The following is a 20,643-nucleotide window of genomic DNA, read 5'->3' as shown; positions in this document are numbered from 1 at the left end:
ATTTTTCTCAATAGTTTATATGATGAATGTTACTTTTCAACGGGGCAAACATTCAGGATCAGGAGTCAAACCAACTTCCTGACATTTTCAAATGACTTTATACTTGCATGTGTTAATTATAATCATAATAATAATAATAATCTTTATTGTCACAAGTAGGATTACATTAACAGTAGTCGCCACACTCCGGCACCTGTTCGGGTACACAGAGGGAGAATTCAGAATGTTCAAATTACCTAACAGCATGTCTTTCGGGACTTATGGGAGGAAACTGGAGCGCCCGGAAGAAACCCACGCAGACACGGGGTAAACGTGTAGACTCCGCACAGTGAGCCAGGCCGGGAATCAAACCTGGGATCCTGCTGCTGTGAAGCCATAGTGCTAACCACTATGCAACCGTGATGCCCACTTAATTATATATTAATTAAGCATATAATTACATTCAAGCAGTGGGCATTAACTGATAATTCACTTGAACCTTCTGCTGCTTACAAATTCCTTGCTATTTATTCGCTGAATGATACTGTATTTGATATGTTCATGTTTAATCAATTAGATATTTGATTGATGAGTTAAAATATAACTTTTCATATCACTTGTTCAGTAATTTTTGCCCTATGACTTGCCATTCAACATTTTCAAAATACTCCGCGTTTAATTAGATAGATATATTTTGAATAGTTCTTTGGATAACATTGGAGGAGACACTAGTGTAGTAGTAATGTCACCGGGATTGTAATCCAGAGGCACACGCTACTGCTATAGCGACATAGATTCCAATCTCACTGTGGGCAGCTGGTGGAATGTGAATTAAATTCAACCTGAAATAGAAAGCTACGTAATGGTAAACATGACAACTATCATCAATTGTTGTGAAAACCCATCTGATTCACAAATGCCCCCTCGGAAAGGAAATTGGCCATTCTTGTCTGGTCAGGCCTTCATGTGACTCCAGACCCATCAATGTGGTTGACGTTTAACTTCCCTCTGAAGTGGCCAAAAGTCACTCCGTTCATGGGCAACTAGAGATGGGTAACAAATGTTGGCCTTGCCAGTGGCGGCCACATGCCATGAAAGAATAAAGAAGAAAGTTTAAAAGACCAGTAAATATCCTGCAAATTTTACAAAGCCACATATTTTAACAGTGAAGGTAAATAATGTACCTAACAAACAAAAAGAGAATTAAGCCAGATGCAAGGCATTTGTGCGTGAGCAATTCCCTTGACAATTTGTAATTAGGAAAAATAACTTTTTACTATTATTTGCAAATAATTCGCATTATTTGTGAGACTATTTTCAAAGTATCACGGAGTGTCTTTAAGACAGAGAAAGATAGGTTCTTGATTAATAAGTTGATCAGGAGTTATGGGGAGAAGGCAGGAGAATGGGGATGAGAAAAATATCAGCCATGATTGAATGGCAGAGCAGACTCGATGGGCCGAGTGGCCTAATTCTGCTCCTATGACTTATGGTCTTATGGTATACCACATTCAATTTTCACAGGGATGAAAATCTTACCCAAATATCTTGAGACTGTCCATTCCCATTAGCAGCAAATGTGCCATGAAATTAAGTTCCGAAATATAAAACGCAAAATTCAGTCTCTTAGATCAATTGGGAGGAAAGGTTTAATTCCTCCCTCCAGCTAATAAAATCTCTCTGACCCCTGGCACTGACCAAAAAAGTCTAATTTACTGTCTGAAAGGGTCGGTCTTTATTCAAATGAGTAATGTTGTTGCTTCTAGTTTCTGTTAGGGATCCAAGCATGGGCTATACATCGATGCCATTTTTAAAACATTGCGGCCCCAGATTAAGTCAGCAAGGCACTTTTTGCAAGTGTTTAAGCTTGGTTTCAGCTGAACTCAGCTGTGTTTCTGAGTTCAGTTAATTTAAAAGATGGGAGCAAACACAGGGGCCACTTGGTAGTTTGGCAGTATGCCACTTGGTGTTTGATGCTCGATACAAGTCAGAGGAAGGAAGTGGGCAACATTGGAAAGATATACCGCGCAACTCCTCAGATGCTTTTCAGCTTGCTGGCTTCTGTCGGGAACTACTTATTTTATGTACTTCACATTTATGATACATTGAAAAGAATTAAACAAATCAGAATAACCATTTTTTTAATCAATATTTCAGATAAAACGCACTTACCATTAGTGGTCCTTGTACATGACTCACTACATCTGAAATATGAGATGAGCAAATTAAAAGACGTTCCAATCACGTGTAACGTTGCTATACCTTGTTGTTTGACATGAATAACAAGTGAGATTGATTATATTAGAGTTAAATCATAAAGGAAGTCTATACCAGGTTACTTAAACAATTAAAAATTTAAAAATAAATAATGGAAACAGAATGCTGGTTGACTAATGTATCACAAAGGAAGAAATTATAAATACAGTATACAGCACATATGGTTAAATATTGAAGTATATTGTTTGCATCTTCATTCTAAAAGTAAACAACATTGAATAGAACACATTGTTAATAAATTATTTGTTGTTTACTTAGTATAAACATGCACAAATGCATAACAGTGAGTGGTAGGGGCAGCACGGTGTCACAGTGGTTAACAGTGCTGTCTCTCAGTGCCAGGGACCCGGGTTCAACTCCAGCCTTTGGTGACTGTGTGGAGTCTGCACGTTCTCCCCGTGTCTGCGTGGGTTTACTCTTTTCCTCCCACAGTTCAAAGATGTGCAGATTAGGTGGATTGGCCACGCTAAATTTCCCCAGTGTCTAGGGATGTGCAGGTTAGGTTATGGGGATAGGGCTCATTCGAAGGGTCGGTGCAGACCCGATGGGCCAAATGGCCTCTTTCTCCGCTGCGGGGATTCTATGATACTAACAAATAAGAAGAAAACATACAGAAGTCCCTTTCTTTCTGGTGCACTATGGACGGTTAACATTATCTACAAAGCAAAATGAAGCTTGACCCCATTTGTGAGCACAAGTAATTAACATTAAGTTATGTACCCACTGTGGAATTTGATTCCTCTTCGTTCTAATGTTATCAAAATTCAAACAAATTAATCTTGCACTGTTAATTCAATCTATGCTTAGTTTGATTAAATCCAGCATGTGGGATTAATCTAATTATATCAGACATGCTCTGAACCTAATCAACATTATTTTCAAACCAAAGTGAAATACCCAAATACCACTGAACATAGAATAAAAGAATGTGGGAGTAATCAGAAAGCAACCCTTTCGTTAAGGAATTCAGACAATATCTGAAACTACATGGGTGAAATTTAAATAGTAACCAACCTTCGAGTGAACCCAGATAATATTACAGCTTTGAAAATCACTGCATTATATCAATCTGTCCTAATTTTTCTTACATACACTGTGTTTTTACTCAGTGTTTGATTTTTTAAAAACTGGCAACTGACCGTAATGGTGGTCTGCAACGTGCAGTGTTGTATAGATCATTAATGCTGGGTTGTAACTAAACTAAAATATTAAACATGACAATTTGCTTATTAAATCAAATCAAAAAATGTTTAATGGGGAATGACTTTGCCAGCTGTTATTAAAACAGAATAGTTTTAGTTCATCTAAAATAATCAGGACGTTACACATTTTTATTTGTCTGCCATTAGATACAAATCAAAGCTGTGATCATTCTTGCAGACATCTTTCAACGCTTTATTATGCCAGGTTTTTTTTTTTTCTTTTTTTTTTCTTTTAAAAATTTAGATTACCCAATTATTTTTTCCAATTAAGGGGCAATTTAGCGTGGCCAATCCACCTACTCTGCACATTTTTGGGTTGTGGGGGCGAAACCCACGCAGACACGGGGAGAATGTGCAAACTCCACACGGACAGTGACCCAGAGCCGGGATCGAACCTGGGACCTCAGCGCCGTGAGGCGGTTGTGCTAACCACTAGGCCACCGTGCTGCCCTTATTATGCCAGGTTAGCAAAATCTCACTGGTTCCCCCGGTCTTTCCAGTCAGCCCTCATCTCACTGTTGTGGTGGTTCATGTTGAGGAATAATTGTCCAGCTGCAGTCGCCTGGGTAACTCACACAAGCGAATATTTTTTAACTTTAGCTTGGACAGTGAGAGTTCTTAGAGTCATAGTATTTACAGCATGGAAACTGGCCCTTCGGCCCAGCTTGTCCATGCCGCCCAGTTTCTATCACTAAGCTAGTCTCACTTGCCCGCATTTGGCCCTTATCCCTCTATACTCACCCTGCCATGTAACTGTCTAACTGTTTTTTTAAGGAAAAAAATTGTACTCGCCTCTACCACTGACTCTGGCAGCTAGTTCCAGATACTCACCATCCTGTGTGTGAAGACATTTCCCTCAGGTCTCTTTTGTATCTCTCCCCTCTCATCCTAAACCTATGCCCTCTAGTTCTAGTCCTCTACCTTTGGGAAAAGATGTTGACTATCTACCTTACCTATGCTCATCATTATTTTACAGATCTCTATAAGATCACCCCTAAGACTTCTACGCTCCCGGGGAAAAAGTCACAGCCTATCCAGCCTCTCCTTACAACTCAGACCTTCAAGTCCTGGTAGCATCCTCGTAAATTTATTCTGCACTCTTTCTAGTTTAACAATATCCTTCCTATAATAGGTGACCAGAACTGAACACAGTATTCCATGTGTGGTCTTACCAATGTCTTGTACAACTTCAGTAAGAAGTCTTACAACACCAGGTTAAAGTCCAACAGGTTTGTTTCAAACACGAGCTTTCGGAGCACGGCTCCTTCTTCAGGTGAATGGGCTTCAGGTGAATAGCCCATTCACCTGAAGAAGGAGCCGTGCTCCGAAAGCTCGTGTTTGAAACAAACCTGTTGGACTTTAACCTGGTGTTGTAAGACTTCTTACTGTGCTCACCCCAGTCCAACGCCGGCATCTCCACATCATGGCTACCATTGACACCGCAAACTGCCGGCTCAAAGTGGAGAGGATCTCCAGGAAGATCGCGCATATAGACACTGACAGCCCATTCACCTGAAGAAGGAGCCGTGCTCCGAAAGCTCGTGTTTGAAACAAACCTGTTGGACTTTAACCAGGTGTTGTAAGACTTCTTACTGTGCTCACCCCAGTCCAACGCCGGCATCTCCACATCATGGCTACCGTTGTACAACTTCAACAAGGCGTCCCAACTCCTATATTCAATATTCTGACCAATGAAACCTAGCATGCCGAATGCCTTCTTCACCACCCTGTACACATGTGACTCCACCTTCAAGGAGCTATGAGCCTGTGTCCCTAGATCTCTTTGTTCTGTGACTCTCCCCAACTCCCTACCATTAACTGAGTAGGTCCTGCCCTGATTTGATTTACCAAAATGCATCACCTCACATTTATCCAAATTAAACTCCATCTGCCATTCATCGGCCTATTGGCCCAATTGGTCAAGATCCTGTTGCAATCCTAGATAACCTTCTTCACTATCCACTATGCCACCAATTTTGGTGTCATCTCCAAACTTACTAACCATGCCTCCTACATTCTCATCCAAATCATTAATATATATATAACAAATTACAGTGGGTCCAGCACTGATCCCTGAGGCACAGTGCTGGTCACAGGTATCCAGTTTGAAAAACAACCCTCCACAACCACCCTTTGGCTTCGGTCGCCAAGCCAATTTTGTATCCAATTGGCTACTTCACCCCGGATTTTGTGAGATTTAACCTTTTGCAGCAACCTACCATGTGATACCTTGTCAAGGGCCTTGCTAAAGTCCATGTAGACAACGTCGACTCCACTGCTCTCATCTACCTTTTACCTACTACTTAACTCTGGGGGCATCAAAGCAGAGCCACATAATGCCCTCACTTAACAAATACTAACTCTCTAGTTGTCAGAAATGACAAGCCTTACTGAATTTGCCCCCATCCTTAAACCAGAGGCATGGGAGATGATTTTAATTTCCTCAGAACTGGTTTTGGTTAATTCAGCACTGCGCCACATATTGTAGGCAATTCTGAAAATAAAGGACTATTAGCCCACTACAGAAATGGAAATTTAGTGACGACAGATGAGTGCAAGACCAGTGGATAAGGGAAACTAGATTTATTATGAAATAATAGTATGTACAGTGCTCTTCAGATCCCAGCCAGGTCTGAAGTGTTGGTTGCAAAGCAGGTTGACCTTTATATTGCAGAATATGACAGCTCCATGGACTCCCCGTCCCTCAGCGAGGGAAGCTCTTAATCAATGAGGCTCGTGAGAAGACTAATTTTTTCTACCGCTTAGGTCTCGTGCAGGTTATAACATTCCTCCCCGAAGACCTTTCCAATGACGATGCAGTAGGAGGGTGCCTGCGCCTCTTCACTCGTGACTATGCCTCTGGCGCCTGCTGGGCCGGACCAGGCGGCATATACCTGGAAGGTGAACGTAGTTTCAGCACCGAACGCTGCAGTAAAGGTATTGTTGGAGGCTGAACAGCTTGTTCCCCATCGGAAATTTCCGACACATGGATCTCCATGTCGGAATCCGAATCAACAGCCTCACCCATCTCTATACCCTGTGCCCCTTGGGGCAACACACGAGTCTTGAAGAATTGGAGTAGGCCGGTCAGCAAGTGCTCCCAAGGAGCTCTGAGCACTCCTGGTCTCTTATTTCGGATATGATCAATGTGGCTTTCATGACGCGACCTTGTGGTCTGACGGAAGAACCATTCCAGAGATCCACCGGGCGCCACCTGCGAAGCTCTGAACATAGACGGAATCACCTGGTACAAACAGTCTGGTCCGCTTGCGTCCTCTGGACAACGACTTTGCTGCTTGTGGCTGTGGGGTACTTTCCTGCGAGGAACCACAGACTATAGAGCCATAGAATTCCTACCATGCAGGAGGAGGCCATTCAGCCCATTAGGTCTGTACCAATCCTCTGAAAGAGCACCCTACCTAGGTCCACTCCCCTGCCATATCCCTGTAACCTAACCTGTACAACCCTGGATACTAAGAGGCAATTTAGCATGGCCAATCCACATCACCTGCACATTTTGGACTGTGGGAGGAAATCGGAGAACCCGGAGGAAACTCCACACAGACAGTCACCCAAGGCAGGAATTGAACCTGGGTCCCTGGTGCTATGATTTAGCAGTGCAAACTACTGTGCCACCATGTCGCCCCACATAAGACTGAGGTTGAACTTAAGACTGAGATGGATCCGTAATCTCCGACCCATCAGCAATTCTGCCAGTGCTACTGTTTGCGGCATGTTGTGTGTGCTGGTAACAAAACAGGATTCTAGCCAGCCGAGTGTCCATTGATCCCAAAGTTTGCTTTTTCCGGCGTTTCCACTAGCCCATTCGAAGCCGGGTCGATAAGCCTTACCTCGTTTGTCTTCATAAAGCCTGTGAATTTCTCGCTGACAAAGGGCATCCCGTTGTCGGTGACCAAAAGACCTAGGATACCATGCGTGCTGAATGAGATTCCTAATTTTTCAGTGGTCGCCCTCAAGGTAGTTGACGTCTTTTTGTGGACTTCGAGCCATTTCGAGTGGTCATCCACTATAATCAAGAACATAGATCCTACGAAAGTGCCAGCAAAGTCGCCATGTAGCCAATCCCAAGGCCGCTCCAGCCACTCCCAATAGTGAAGTGATGCAGGGGGCGGACTCTTCTGATGCTCCTGACAAACCCTGCATTGTTGGGCTACCTTCTCTATCTCCGCATCCAGGCCCAGCCACAAAACATTGCTGCGAGCGAGCATCTACATTTTCAACACCCCTGGGTGCCCGTTACGCAAGTCCCGCAAGATGGAATCCTGAATGGGTGGAGGTTGCTTCGTGCAGGGGCACCAGCTTGGCAGCCCTGGTCACGGCTCCCCTGCCATTTCCGCCGGCCAGGTACTCCACCAGCCCTGTAGTGGTGGCGGCTTTGCGGATTTGGGGCCAATGGAGGAAGCATGCAGGGGAAGTGGGAGCGTCGGTCTGGTCCCCAATATGTGACAACTACCGATTTGTCCCGGGGAAGATGGATGGCGGGTTTAGAGCGTGGCGGAGGGCGGGGGTGGGAAGGATGTATAAGATTCGCGAACATGAGGGCGCTGGAGGAGAAGTTCGGGCTGGCGAGGGGGAATGACTTTCGGTACTTGCAGGTGCGGGATTTCGTACGTAGACAGGTCCCGTCCTTTCCATGCCTTCCACCAAGGGGGATCCAGGACAGGGTAATTTCCAGGGGTGAGGTAGGAGAGGGGAGAGGGGAGAGTCTCAGATATTTATAAGCAGCTTATGGGAGCGCAGGACACAGGGACCGAGGAACTGAAACTTAAGTGGGAAGAGGAGCTTGGTGGGGAGTTGGAGGGAGGCGTATGGGCAGACACTCTGAGGAGGGTAAATGGAACCGCAACATGTGCCAGGCTCGGCCTGATTCAGTTCAAGGTAGTTCACCGGGCCCACATGACGGTGGCCCGGATGAGCAAATTCTTTGGGCTGGAGGACAAGTGTGCTAGATGTGGGGGAGGACCAGCGAACCATGTCCACATGTTCGGGGTGTGTCCAAATCACAGGGGATACTGGCAGGGATTTGCAGACGCCATATCCCGGGTACTGAAAACAAGGGTGGCGATGAGTCCAGAGGTGGTGATTTTTGGGTGTCGGAAGACCCGGGAGTACAGGAGGGGATAGAGGCCGACATTGTGACCTTTGCTTCCCTGATAGCCCGGCGACGGATAGTGTTGGCCTGGAGGGACTCAAAGCCCCCAAGGACTGAAGTATGGCTGTCGGACAAGGCAAGCTTTCTGGGCTTGGAAAAAATCAAGTTCGCCTTACGAGGATCACTATCGGGGTTCGCCCGGAGGTGGCAACCATTCATCGACTTCTTCACGGAGAACTAATCTTCAGCAGGGGGGGGGGGGGGGGGGGGGGGTGTAGAATAGTGTAGACGAGGGGGGAAGGATAGGCAGGTCTATCTGCAAGAGTGGTACTGTTATTTGCACTATGTTTTTTGTAATTGGTATCTGCACACTAATGCATATTGTTACTCTTTACAATGTCAAAAATACCTCAATAAAATTGCCTGTTAAAAAAAAATGGAATCCTGGCCCTTCATTGGAACAACAACGCACATTCCCCACAGCAGGATACCATCTTCAACATTGAACTCGGACAGTCTGGTTGAAAATGCCTGGAACTCCTTGGGTAATTTCCAATGCTGGCCCCGTACAGAATTATGTGGCAGACTTTGGACAGTATGGGATCTGTCTCCGTCCATTCCCGTATCTAGGACACCGTAACTGACAGTATGCCCATAAAGATTAACGTGGCTATCACTTCATCGGATCATGGGAGAGACAGAAGGCGTTTCGGCAATGGCAGTTTGCTTAACACATCTGCATTCGCAAATTGGTTACCTGTACGAAGCCCGAACCAGTACTCGTATGCTTCCAGTAGAAGGGCCCAGCTCTGTGTTCTTGCATGGGCAATGGGCGCGATGGCTTTGTCATCTTTAAAAAGTCCCAATAGCAACTTGGGTCCATAAGGATCATGAACCGGTGGCCATACATTCTGGTAAAACATTTTTACGGCAAATACAACGGCCAATCCCTCTTTCTCAATCTGCGCATAGTTGCGCTCTCCCGCGGCCAAGGTCCTGGAGGTAAACTCAATCAGCCGCTTTCTGCCATCGTCCATAGGATGGGATAAAACTGCCCCAATGCCATACGGCTGGATGTTACATGTGACTAGGAGCGATTTGGTGGGGTCGTAATGTGTGAGCACGCTTGATGAGGTCAACTGCTTCTTGACTTTCGCAAATGCCTCTTCTTGTTGGGCTCTTCATGCACTCCGGATTTATTTTTTAAAAGGAATGACCGGCAGTCAGCATTGTACATAAATCTTTGATGAGAGGCATTGGGTATCCGTCCAACCTGAAAGCTCTATTTACCGTTAGATTGTAGTCACCGCAGAGCTTCACTGTCGTGTCCGCTTTAAGCACTGGTGCCGCCCAATCAGTGGATCAGATAATATCGAGGCCTTCTAGCTGGCTTAATTCAGCGGTCACCTTTTCTCCTAGTGTATAAGGAACACGGCGGGCCCTAAAATATTTTGACTCTGCGTCCGGATCCAGCTGTATCTTTGCCATGACTCCCTTATTTTTTCCTGATCCTAGCTGGAAAACCTCAGGGTACTTCCCTAGCACCTTGTAAGGCCTCCTGTCCCCATCTGGAAAATGTTGCCAGTTCAGATGAAGGTTCTGCAACCAATCGTGGCCCAGTAGGCTCGGGCCGTGTTCCCTCACCACAATCAATGGGAGTCTTACTGACTGTTGCCTGTATTGGGGTTATAATGGCCCCTGCTTAAGTTGCCATGCGCGCCTCCGTGTCTTACAGATTTAATTGTTGAATCCCAAATTTTATGCTGTTGAATGTCTACCACCCAATGACGGAAGCTGCAGCACCTGGATTGAGTTCCATCTCTAAAGGTGACTCACGGCAATCCTGTTGGGAGCCACTCTAGATGCCGCAATGCAATTTAACAGCACAGATTCCTCATCCTGCCGGTCAATGTGAAAGGTACAGGCTCTGGCTGCCACCTGCCTGGGGTGGCAGGGCTGCTGGCTACCTAGGGATTTGCGGTTCCTGCGTCCGCACATCCCACACCACCTTCTACTGACTCCTAGGAGGTGTCACGCGATTGCCTCAGTCCCTCCCACCCCTCTATGTACAGAGGGTTCCCCCCCCCACTCCCCACCGCATTTCTGGATTCCCTCTCCGCCTGCCGATGTCAGGTTCCCTCCCCCCACTCTCATGTCTGGATCCCCTCCGATCTCTGGGGCGGCATTCTCCCCTACCCGGCGTGATGGAGGGTCCTGGAGTAGGGGGAGTGGCGCCAAGCACTCAGGGGTTGCGCCTCCCCAAAGGTTGGGAATTCTCCCCACCTTTGGGGGCCAGCCCCGCGCCGGAGCGGTTGCGACCAGAAGACCGGTGCAAAAAACCGGCGCCCCCGGCAGCGGGGCTGGCCGAAAGGCTTTCGCCGGTCCGCGCATGCGCTGGCAGTGACGTCAGCGGCAGGTGGACGCTGACGTCACTGCCGGCGCATGCGCGATATGGGGTTCTCTTCCGCCTCCGCCATGGTGGAGGCCGTGGCGGCGCGGAAGGAGAAAGAGTGCCCCCACGGCACTGCCCCGCGGAGTGAGCGGGGGGCCCCGATCGCGGGCCAGGCCACCGTGGGGGCACCCCCCGGGGTTCGATCGCCCCCCGCCCCCCCAGGACCCCGGGGGCCTGCTCGTGCCGCTGATCCCGCCGTTCCAGAGGTGGTTTAAACCTCGGCGGCGGGAGAGGCCTCCCAGCGGCGGGACTTCGGCCCATCCGGACCGGAGAATCACCGCAGGGGCCTCGCCGATCGGAGTGGCGAGATTCCTGCCCCCGCCACTTCCCGGGTGGCGGAGAATCTCTGCCACGGCGGGTGTGGGATTTTAGGCGCCCCCAGGCGATTCTCCGACCCTGCTGGGGGTCGGAGAATTTCGTCCCTGGATCGCAACATCCCACGCAATGTCTCGATCCCCTCCCCCAACGATGTCCACACTCCCAACCCACATTCCATTTACTTACCTTAGAAACTTACCTTCTCCCTTTCAATAGGGCATTTAAACTCACCCGTTTACGGCAGCTAGTGCTGTAAAATGGGGACGGGGCCCTCCTTCACATCGTTCCTTTTGCACTTCGCAGCTGGAGTTGTGAATCCGCTTTGCTGCTTCAGCCTCACCCGGCCTGAGTCAGGAAGGTCAGGTGAGACAATTGAAGCGCAATTAAGTTGGTAGGGTGTGCTCCCCATGGATTGCCACTCCGAGGAAGTTACGGCCCCTTATTCTATTTTGGGGCAGATATTCACTGATAATAACTAATATCAGTGATTTTGACATTGCAAAAATGCCAAATGTCTAAAGAAAGGTGAAATTTTAAAAGCTGCACACAAATAATTAATATTGAATGAAAACTCATACAGGTTCATAAACATCTTAATGTTAAGCAGATTATATGCATAGGCGACAGTGTCACTTCTCTCATTTTACTTGAGGTTAAGAAAGCATGCAGCAGTCTCCATGAAAATGTTTTTTTGGGCATTCGGTATTACAGAGACCACTTTGATCCATTTATGCAAACCTCTTTACAAGACATTTAACAATCTTGTACTACATTTAAAACAACAGTGTAGTAAAGGGCCTATGAAGAATATTCATGTTGCACCAGAAAGAAAGCACATTTTAAACCATTTCAACATGACCGGGGGCCACCTGCACATTGAAACATTACACAGAATGTAAGAATGTCATGACAATGGGCGGGATTCTCCATTGAAGCCACTCCACCGGGAAACCCGCAGGCGGGATGCGATGCCTATAGGGAAATAGTATCCCAGCGCCCAGGAACTCCAGCCAATGTTTTTAAAAAAGCAAATAAATGTGGCTAAAATAGCATTTCCCTATTTTTTATAAGTCATAGAATTTACAGTGCAGAAGGAGGCCATTCGGCCCATCGGCCCATCGAGTCTGCACCGGCTCTTTGAAAGAGCACCCTACCCAAGCCCACACCTCCACCCTATCCCTATAGCCCAGTAACCCCACCCAACACTAAGGGCAATTTTGGACACTAAGGGCAGTTTAGCATGACCAATCCACCTAACCTGCACATCTTTGGACTGTGGGAGGAAACTGGAGCACCCGGAGGAAACCTACGCACACACGGGGAGAACGTGTAGACTCCACACAGACAGTGACCCAAGCCGGGAATCGAACCTGGGACCCTGGAGCTGTGAAGCAATTGTGCTAACCACCATGCTACCGTGCTGAAAACAACTTGGGGACAATATAACTTGTAACATAGGCCTCAAGTAAATATTATTAAATCTTACCCCGATAGGACATCAAAAGTCGTTTCCTCACACTTCCTAAATAGAAATTAAGTTCATGTAATTTATTTGGTGCTCACTGCAAAATACGCAATTCAGCAAATCTGCACAATTTTTCTAACAAGAGTTCAAATTAAACTCCAAATATCACCTTCAGCAGCTCCAAATAATCATAAACCTTTGCTCCCAATCTGAAAGTATCCCTGAAGTAGAAGCAGTTCATTCTGCTTGTACTATCCCAGTATATATAAAATGAATTTGCACGCCTGTTTCAACACACGATTGCTCAAATTTGCATCCACAATTCTTCAAACTGAGTTTCCAATTTCAACTGGCCACAAGCAGGTGATACTAGGACCAACCCTGGAGTCACCCCCGCATTGTACTAGTTGAGATTGTTTAAATTTGGAAGGCAATAATTGAACCTGTAACTTTAGAAAAATGTATCAAGTAAGTCAGGGATACTTATTGTATGTAGCATTCAGGCTAATTGTAGCTATGTGTCCAATTTTGAGCCTTTAGCAGAGTCCAGCTACAACACAGGCCGAGAGTTGATAAGATGGTGGGGTTGCAGATCCAAGTCCATTCTCGTTTAACTGCAGCTGAAATCTGCCCCAATAGTCAGAAGCCAGGCTGGGCCTCCATCCACCCTAAACAAGATCACTGATGTAAAAGGGCTGGAGGGTGGGGGCAGTGGTAACCTTTCCATGACGAGTTCCAATGGGCTCAGTCTTCAAAGGTCTAGTAAAAACAGGTATACTGATCAGCTCCATGGTGAATGGGGGGGTTTCACTTAGACATTTCGACTGAGGATCATGTCCTGGACCCTGAAATCCTGGCCTGGAATTTTCTATTTCTTACATTTTTTCCTTCTTTCTTACTGTTAGAATTAACATAATCCATCCTGCCCTCATCTGGCATGTACTACCTACTGGGCTGGAGCTTTGGCCGAGTTTCCATTCTTGGGCAAGGCCACCCACACCAATCCTAACAATACCAGCAAGATCAACGAGTTCAGGAAGCACATTTCAGTCCTTCCTGGGTGATCATTTCAGATGCTGCATTTGCCCACCCACATTGATGATAATAGTAGAGGAATTACTTCAATCAAGTAAGCAGATGGAAGAAGGGCAGGTTAATAGGGTGGTGAAAAAGACAAATGGGACACTTGCCTTTATCAATCGAGGCATACATTACAAAAGCAGGGAGGTCATGTTGGAGTTGTATAGAACTTTGGTGAGGCCACAGCTAAACTAGTGTGTGCAATTCTGGTCGCCACTTTGTAGGAAGGATGTGATTGCACTGGAGGAGGTGCATAGATGATTCACCAGGATATTGCTGGGATGGAACATTTAAATTATGAAGGGAGGTTGGATAGGCCTGGGTTGTTTTCGCTGGAGCAGAGAAGATTGAGGGGTGACCTTATTGAGGTGTACAAGATTATGAGGGATATAGACACGGTAGCAGTTGAAGGGTCAGTGTGAGGGGACACAAGTTCAAGGTCAGGGGCAGAAGGTTTATATAGATACATAGAAGATAGGAGCAGGAGGAGGCCTTTTGAGCCTGCTCCACCATTCATCACGATTGTGGCTGATCATCTAACTCAATAGCCTAATCCTGCTTTCTCCCTATAGCCTTTGATCCCATTTTCCCCAAGTGCTAGATGGTTTAGGGGGGATTTGAGGAAAAACTTTTCACCCAGAGGGTGACAGTCTTGAATGCACGGCCTGGTAGGTGGTTGAGGTCGGTTGCCTCATATCCTTCAAAAGTATTGGCACGTCATAACATTCAAGGCTATGGGCCAAGTGCTGCCAAATGGGATTAGGTAGGTAGGTCGGTCAGGTGTTTTTTATGCGGTAGTGCAGACTCGATGAGCCGATGGGTCTTTTCTGTGCTGTATCATTCTGTGATTCTGTGATGGCCTAACAGACCAACATATTGGAATGAGGCGTGTGATCTGAAAAGCCAAATTTTAATCTAATTTTGTTTTTACCAGTTTGGAGAAGGTGACTTTGAGAGCAATCAAATTGCTCCACGTGCTTTAATGAACAGAAAATCTGCATAATATATGTTGGCATTTTCATTAAAATTACAATATAAAAGGAGTGTTGTTGCAAACATATTTATCAAAGACTGAGACTCAAAACTACTCTGGCAGACTCATTTCAATAGTTTGAATAGAAAAGATTTTGGATTATTCAAAACTACAGAAAAATTATGGATTCAACTCATAGCCCAGGTGATGTCAAATATAAGCCTCTGCCTTGACCGACAGTCAAATTGCCAGTGTTCAAAGTTAATTATTTGCCATTTTCGAACGCTGTAAAGCATCACCTGACACAAATGTACTCGGTGTAAAACTGTACAACAAAAACCATGGGCGTGATTCTCTGCTGCCCGATGCCAAAATCGGGGCCGGCGCTGGTTTGATGCAGGTCAGCCATGCTCCATCCCCCTCGGAAATGGCATCATCGCACCGTTGCAACGCCGTTGGCGCATCACCGTCCGGCCCTCCCGCGATGTTCCACCCCCGACGTGCGGGAATCCGGCGTGGCAGCTGCGGACTGTATCCAGCACCGCCACACTCGGCTGGGATTTGTGCTGCTGGCGGAGGGGTGTGGGGGATGGGGGGGGGGACTTCTGTGAGGGCTGGGATAGACTGGTGGGGGGGGGGGGGGTGGTGGCCAAGGGGGGGCCAGGGGGAGGGCTATGGGGTTGCGGATGGTTGGTGGGGCCCGTGCACGGCTGGCGCCATGTTGTACGCCGCGAGTGCTGCAGACCGTCAGCTATGCGCGTGCGCGGCCCAGGACACGGCCATTTCCGGTGCGGGAGTCGGGAGTTTCACCCCTCGCCAGTGCTAGCCCCTCACTGGTCCCAGAATCGGTGAGGGGTTGGTGCCGATTTTTTTGGTCGTAAAAGACCACACATGCTCCGCTGGCCCCGGCACTTAGCCGCTGAAACGGAGAATCCAGCCCCATAATTCACCTTCCTCCTGAAGATCAGAAAATGTAGGCAACAATGAGGGTCTATAATAATATTAAAAGTGGACAAATGAACACTGAATATGTCACTTGACTGAACACACAATTAGTAATCAAACTTGGGTGTCAAACTAACCATCCACTCCATTGTGCTGGCTGTAGATTTGCTTTCCTAGAATTGTTGGAGAGCCATGGTTTTGAATTGTAAATAGTCGTTTTGGTGATTGACTGGAGTTCCCCGAAACGAGGCTTGGAACCCTTCTCAACACCTTTGGCTTGACAGCGGGATGCACTTCTGTATATTGGAAAAAAGGTTAAATACAATCAGGGATGTAAACTAAAGAGCGGAAGATCAAAAAATGTGATGACAATTTTAACTAATATTTTGGTTATTGATGCAAGGTCTTAAATAATATAATGAACACTGTTCCTTGCAATTCCCATAAGAACATGATAAATAGGAGCTGGAGCACAAACGTCAAGCCTGTTCTGCTATTCAGTAGGGATCATGGGCTGATATTCTGCGGCACAGTGGCTAACACTGCTGCCTCACAGCTCGACGGACCCGGGTTCAATTCCAGTCATGTGGAGTTTGCAAATTAGAGAATCTCCAGCCAGAAGAAACAGCCTCTCAGTATCTAGCCCTCCAAGAATTTGATATTCTAAACTCCATAGGAATATACTTCAAAGAAGAGCAGGGGAGTTATTTTTGATGCCCTTGGTGAATATTCATCCCTCAGCCGACCATGTTAAAAAAAAGATTATCTCAGTCTTCCAGAAGAGGATGTGCAGAATCTTTTATAATGTAAAAGTGTTGCCCCAGTCCGAGAGGACCATAGGCTGCTCTCCCCTTTAAGAGCTGACTGGTAGTGATTTAATCTGAGGATCATGACACCACAGGTGAGGGGTAAGGTTGAGAAGGGCCTTCATGAATAACCTCAGCCGATATGGGAATTGAACCAGAGCTGTTGGCGTTGCAAGGCATCACGAACCAGCCATACAGCCAACTGAACTAACCAAACTGTCTCACAGGGTTCACTTCCGGGTTGGCTTCTGGCCTTGGGTGACTGTCTATGTTTGTTCATTCTCCCAGTGTGTGCGTGGGTTTCCTCCAGGTGCTCCGGTTTCCGCCCACAGTCAAAGATGTGCAGGTTAGGTGGACTGGCCATGCTAAATTACCCCTGAGTGTACGAAGATGTACAGATTAAGATGGAGTTATGGGGTTACAGGGATATGGCAGGAGAGTGAGCGGAGGTAGGCTGCTCATTCAGAGGGTCAGTGCAGACTCGATGGGCTGACTGGCCTCCCCCTGCACCGTGGGGATTCTATGGATTTCTATAACCGATTACAATAATAATATATGCACTAACCTGACATGGCTTGCAATGTATTGCATGTTGTATACAAACCACTAAGATATATTTTTCAAAATAACAGTTCTTCAAGTACAAATAATGTTCTGTCTAATGCAAATTCACATCACATTGGGTCAAAGTACATTCGTCACTACGTACGATCAATACTAAATAAGTGGAGTTTCAAAGTTAAAACTCATCTATTAACATTTAATAGTATGTATATTGTAATATTGGAACATCTCTTATCTATCCACTGCTGAGCTATGGAGAATGTATATGCCCACTCCTCGGACATCTTTGTACATCTCCCTTCACTCAATCTCGCCTTCACATTAATTCTCCCACTCACATCACAGACCAACCATAAAGCTTTGACAGCTCTGAGGTTTCTATCTAGGGCCAAGCAATGTAATGATATTTCTTTACTTCTCTTAACACCCGCAGCGCAACACCTACTTCAACCTTTCTGCAACCTGTGGAAACAAAACTAGTACCCAGCTCCTATCCCAACGTCTTCTCAAGTTCCCATTTACAATCTTCTCAAGGATCAGCTTGACTTAGTTAGTAGCACTACTGTCCAACTTAGAAGGCTTAGCTTTCATCTAATTCGGTTCCATTCTTTTCTATCCAGTCATAGCCAGAAGATCACCTGCAATAGCTTCTCTTCCTACTCCCATTCTATTACAACTGGTGTCCCCTAAGGACCTATCCTTATCTGCTCTATCATCATCCCTCATATTCCTTATCTATATGCTGATATGCAGTATCAATTTGCACAGCAACTTTGACAAATCTCACTTGACTCTAAATTATCAGACTATTTATCAACGTCTAGTACTAGATGAGCAGAAATTTCCCCCAATTACTTACTGGGGAGATCAAAGCCACTGTCTTCAGACCCTACTACATATTTCACTCCCGCCGTAGAATCCTGTTTGGCTGGCGGTCAGCAGCACCACCCAGAGCTGCAGACTGGCTGTCCGACCTCTCGGAATCTCTCCAAATGGAGAAAATCAAATTCGCCATCCGAGGGTCGGACGACGGCTTCCACAGAACGTGGGAGCTATTCATGCAACTGTTCCGGGACCTGTTTGTGGCCAACGTACATGAGGAAGAATAGTCGGGTGGCCAAGAACCAGGGGAAAATGGACGGGAATCGGGGGAAGGTAGCCGGGGGGGGGGGGGGGGGGGGGGGGGGGGGCTACGGGCTCGGTATGGGGGTTTGATGGCAAGCCAAGGCCCAAAACCAAACTATACATAAATGCCTATAAACATGTGCCTCGGCCATATTGGGAAATGTAAAATATGTATGCTGGCTAAAGGGGGCGGCCACAATTATTGTTATGAAGATGCTTACCTGTAAATATTCATGTTAAATTTTTGTGTTTTCCTTTTTTTTTCTCTCTCTCTAATAACTTGTAATTTGTCATATATAAAATATGAAAACTCAATAAAAAAACATTTATAAAAAAAATATTTCACTCCCTAGCCACAAACTCCATCACTCTCCCTGGCCCCTAGTTTTGACCCCAAGATGAACTTCAAACCACATATCTGCTCCATCGCTAAAGAATGCCCATTTTCACCTCCCTAATACTGCTCAACTCAGCCCTGCCTCACCTGCTGCCAAATATAAGATTTTAATAATTCTGTTCATTTTGGGGGTTTATTGTTGGTTTGTAACATCTATGGATTTTTATTATTTGATCACATTTTAAAATAAATGGATCAGTTTGAATTTCTGTGAGTGAGACAGAAGACAGGACAGGGTGGCAGTTGCTGTTTTTGAGAAATTACATTTAAATTGAGTTCGTGCAGCCGTATGCTGTCTTAATTCATGAAGGCCTTGCCTTTTCAACCTGGCCCCTTGCCTGAGATGTGGTGATCCTCGGGTTAAATCACCACCAGTCAGCTCTCCCCCTCAAAGGGGAAAATAGCTTTTGGTCATCTGGGACGATGGCGACTTCTACTTGCTTTATGAGCAGTTAAGACAGCATGTGGCAAAGATCTCAATTTACATGGCTTAAAGATCAATAGATGATATCCCAGAACACATCATGGATAGTTCATCTCTTTACTTTTACAAGTTTCTGCTATGGAGTTCTTGCTACAGTTCCAGTTCATCTTGGAGTTAATTACCTGTAAATGACGGTGTTGTATCAAAATTACATTTAATTAAAATCATTTCATAAATTACCAGACAATTACCAAAATTTCAGCACCCACCAAGATACTTGATAACACTTGTCAGAGGCTTCCGCAAAGGAGCTTTGATACTCAGTGGTCTTTTCATTGCCTCTGGAAATCTCATTGTACCTGAGGATGAAAGAAGAGACATCTCATGTACAGGCATCGTTGTCACAAACCTAGATATTTAAGCAGCACTCTTTAAGTGGAACTTACAAAAAAATAACTTTCTGTCCATTCTTCTAACACACAGGGCAAGATTCTGCAATCCCCCAGTCGCGTGTTTCTCAGCAAAGTGCCACAAGCAGGCAGCAGGATTCTCCCTTCCCACCATTGTCAATGGGATTTCCCATTGAAGCTATCCCGCGACACCAGGAAACACACGGGCGGGGGTGTGCTGCCAGCAGGGAAAGAGAATCCCAACGGTCGGAGAAATCCGGCTACAATATTTAATTTCACAAAATATGAAATTCACATGCAAATTATTTTGCTACAAATGGAAGGCTTAATTCTCAGAAATATGCTGAACCTTCAGAAGCACATTCTATAAACAGCCGGTTAAAATAATCACATCATTAATCTTTGTTCCACTGGTTATCCCTTCAATTGAGCATTAAACAAAAAATATTGTAGACTAAAAAGATAAGCTACAATGTTGCTGCTTCAGTTGAAAGGTAACCAATTAAACTATCAAAAGCTGTATAATTCAGAAATGTTTGGATTACTGTTAGAATGATGGATGTTTAGTCATTTTGTTTCCAGTGGCAATATCATCACCAAAAATTCATCTCCACAATTCTCCAAACCGTGCACCCAATTAAGCTGGACTGCAAATAAAGCTCTCAAATGTAACCTTCATACTTATGATTGGCAATACCATGTAGTAGTTGCTAAGGAGGAGAGTAGGTTTGTAAGGAGGGACCTTTTTTAATATTTCAGGATTATCCAGTTTTGAATTATCTGTCCTGAATAGGTTTAATGGGATCTTTTATGCTTCCCTTGACTTTATCTACAGGTACAATGAGATTATTTGGCTTAAGATCCCATGAAACTATTCTAAGAATAGCTGCTGATTCTGCCAGTGCCCTGGCCAATATTCATCGTTTGACCAATATCACTGATATAAGTTCAATTAAAATGTCAGCCTAGATTATGTGCATCTGCATTGGGAATCGAGTCCTCAATCTTCTGAACTCGAGGCAAGGATGAATTCACTGATCCAAGTTAGGGCTTCAAAAATGTTTAGATTTGAAAGTCGCCATAGTTCCAGAGAACCATAGGCTGCTCCCTCCC

At 45.7% G+C, this 20,643-nt stretch overlaps 1 protein-coding gene across 11 annotated transcripts in view; it reads right to left on the bottom strand.

Annotated features, from left to right (window-relative positions):
* The window catches only part of mta3 (metastasis associated 1 family, member 3), a 459,196-nt gene that overhangs the window by 190,673 nt on the left and 247,880 nt on the right, over positions 1 to 20,643 (bottom strand). For all 11 annotated transcript variants that reach the window (XM_038812863.1, XM_038812864.1, XM_038812860.1 and 8 more), the window contains 4 exons: positions 19,390 to 19,479; positions 15,942 to 16,100; positions 12,828 to 12,863; positions 2,152 to 2,183 (listed from right to left, as the gene is read on the bottom strand). In XM_038812863.1, the coding sequence (XP_038668791.1) occupies positions 2,152 to 2,183; positions 12,828 to 12,863; positions 15,942 to 16,100; positions 19,390 to 19,479 (317 nt within the window). The remainder of the gene's footprint in view (positions 1 to 2,151; positions 2,184 to 12,827; positions 12,864 to 15,941; positions 16,101 to 19,389; positions 19,480 to 20,643) is intronic.

This window comes from Scyliorhinus canicula, chromosome 1 (assembly GCF_902713615.1).
Source record: "Scyliorhinus canicula chromosome 1, sScyCan1.1, whole genome shotgun sequence".
Lineage (NCBI taxonomy): Eukaryota > Metazoa > Chordata > Chondrichthyes > Carcharhiniformes > Scyliorhinidae > Scyliorhinus > Scyliorhinus canicula.
This window is presented reverse-complemented; position numbering and strand designations above follow the sequence as displayed.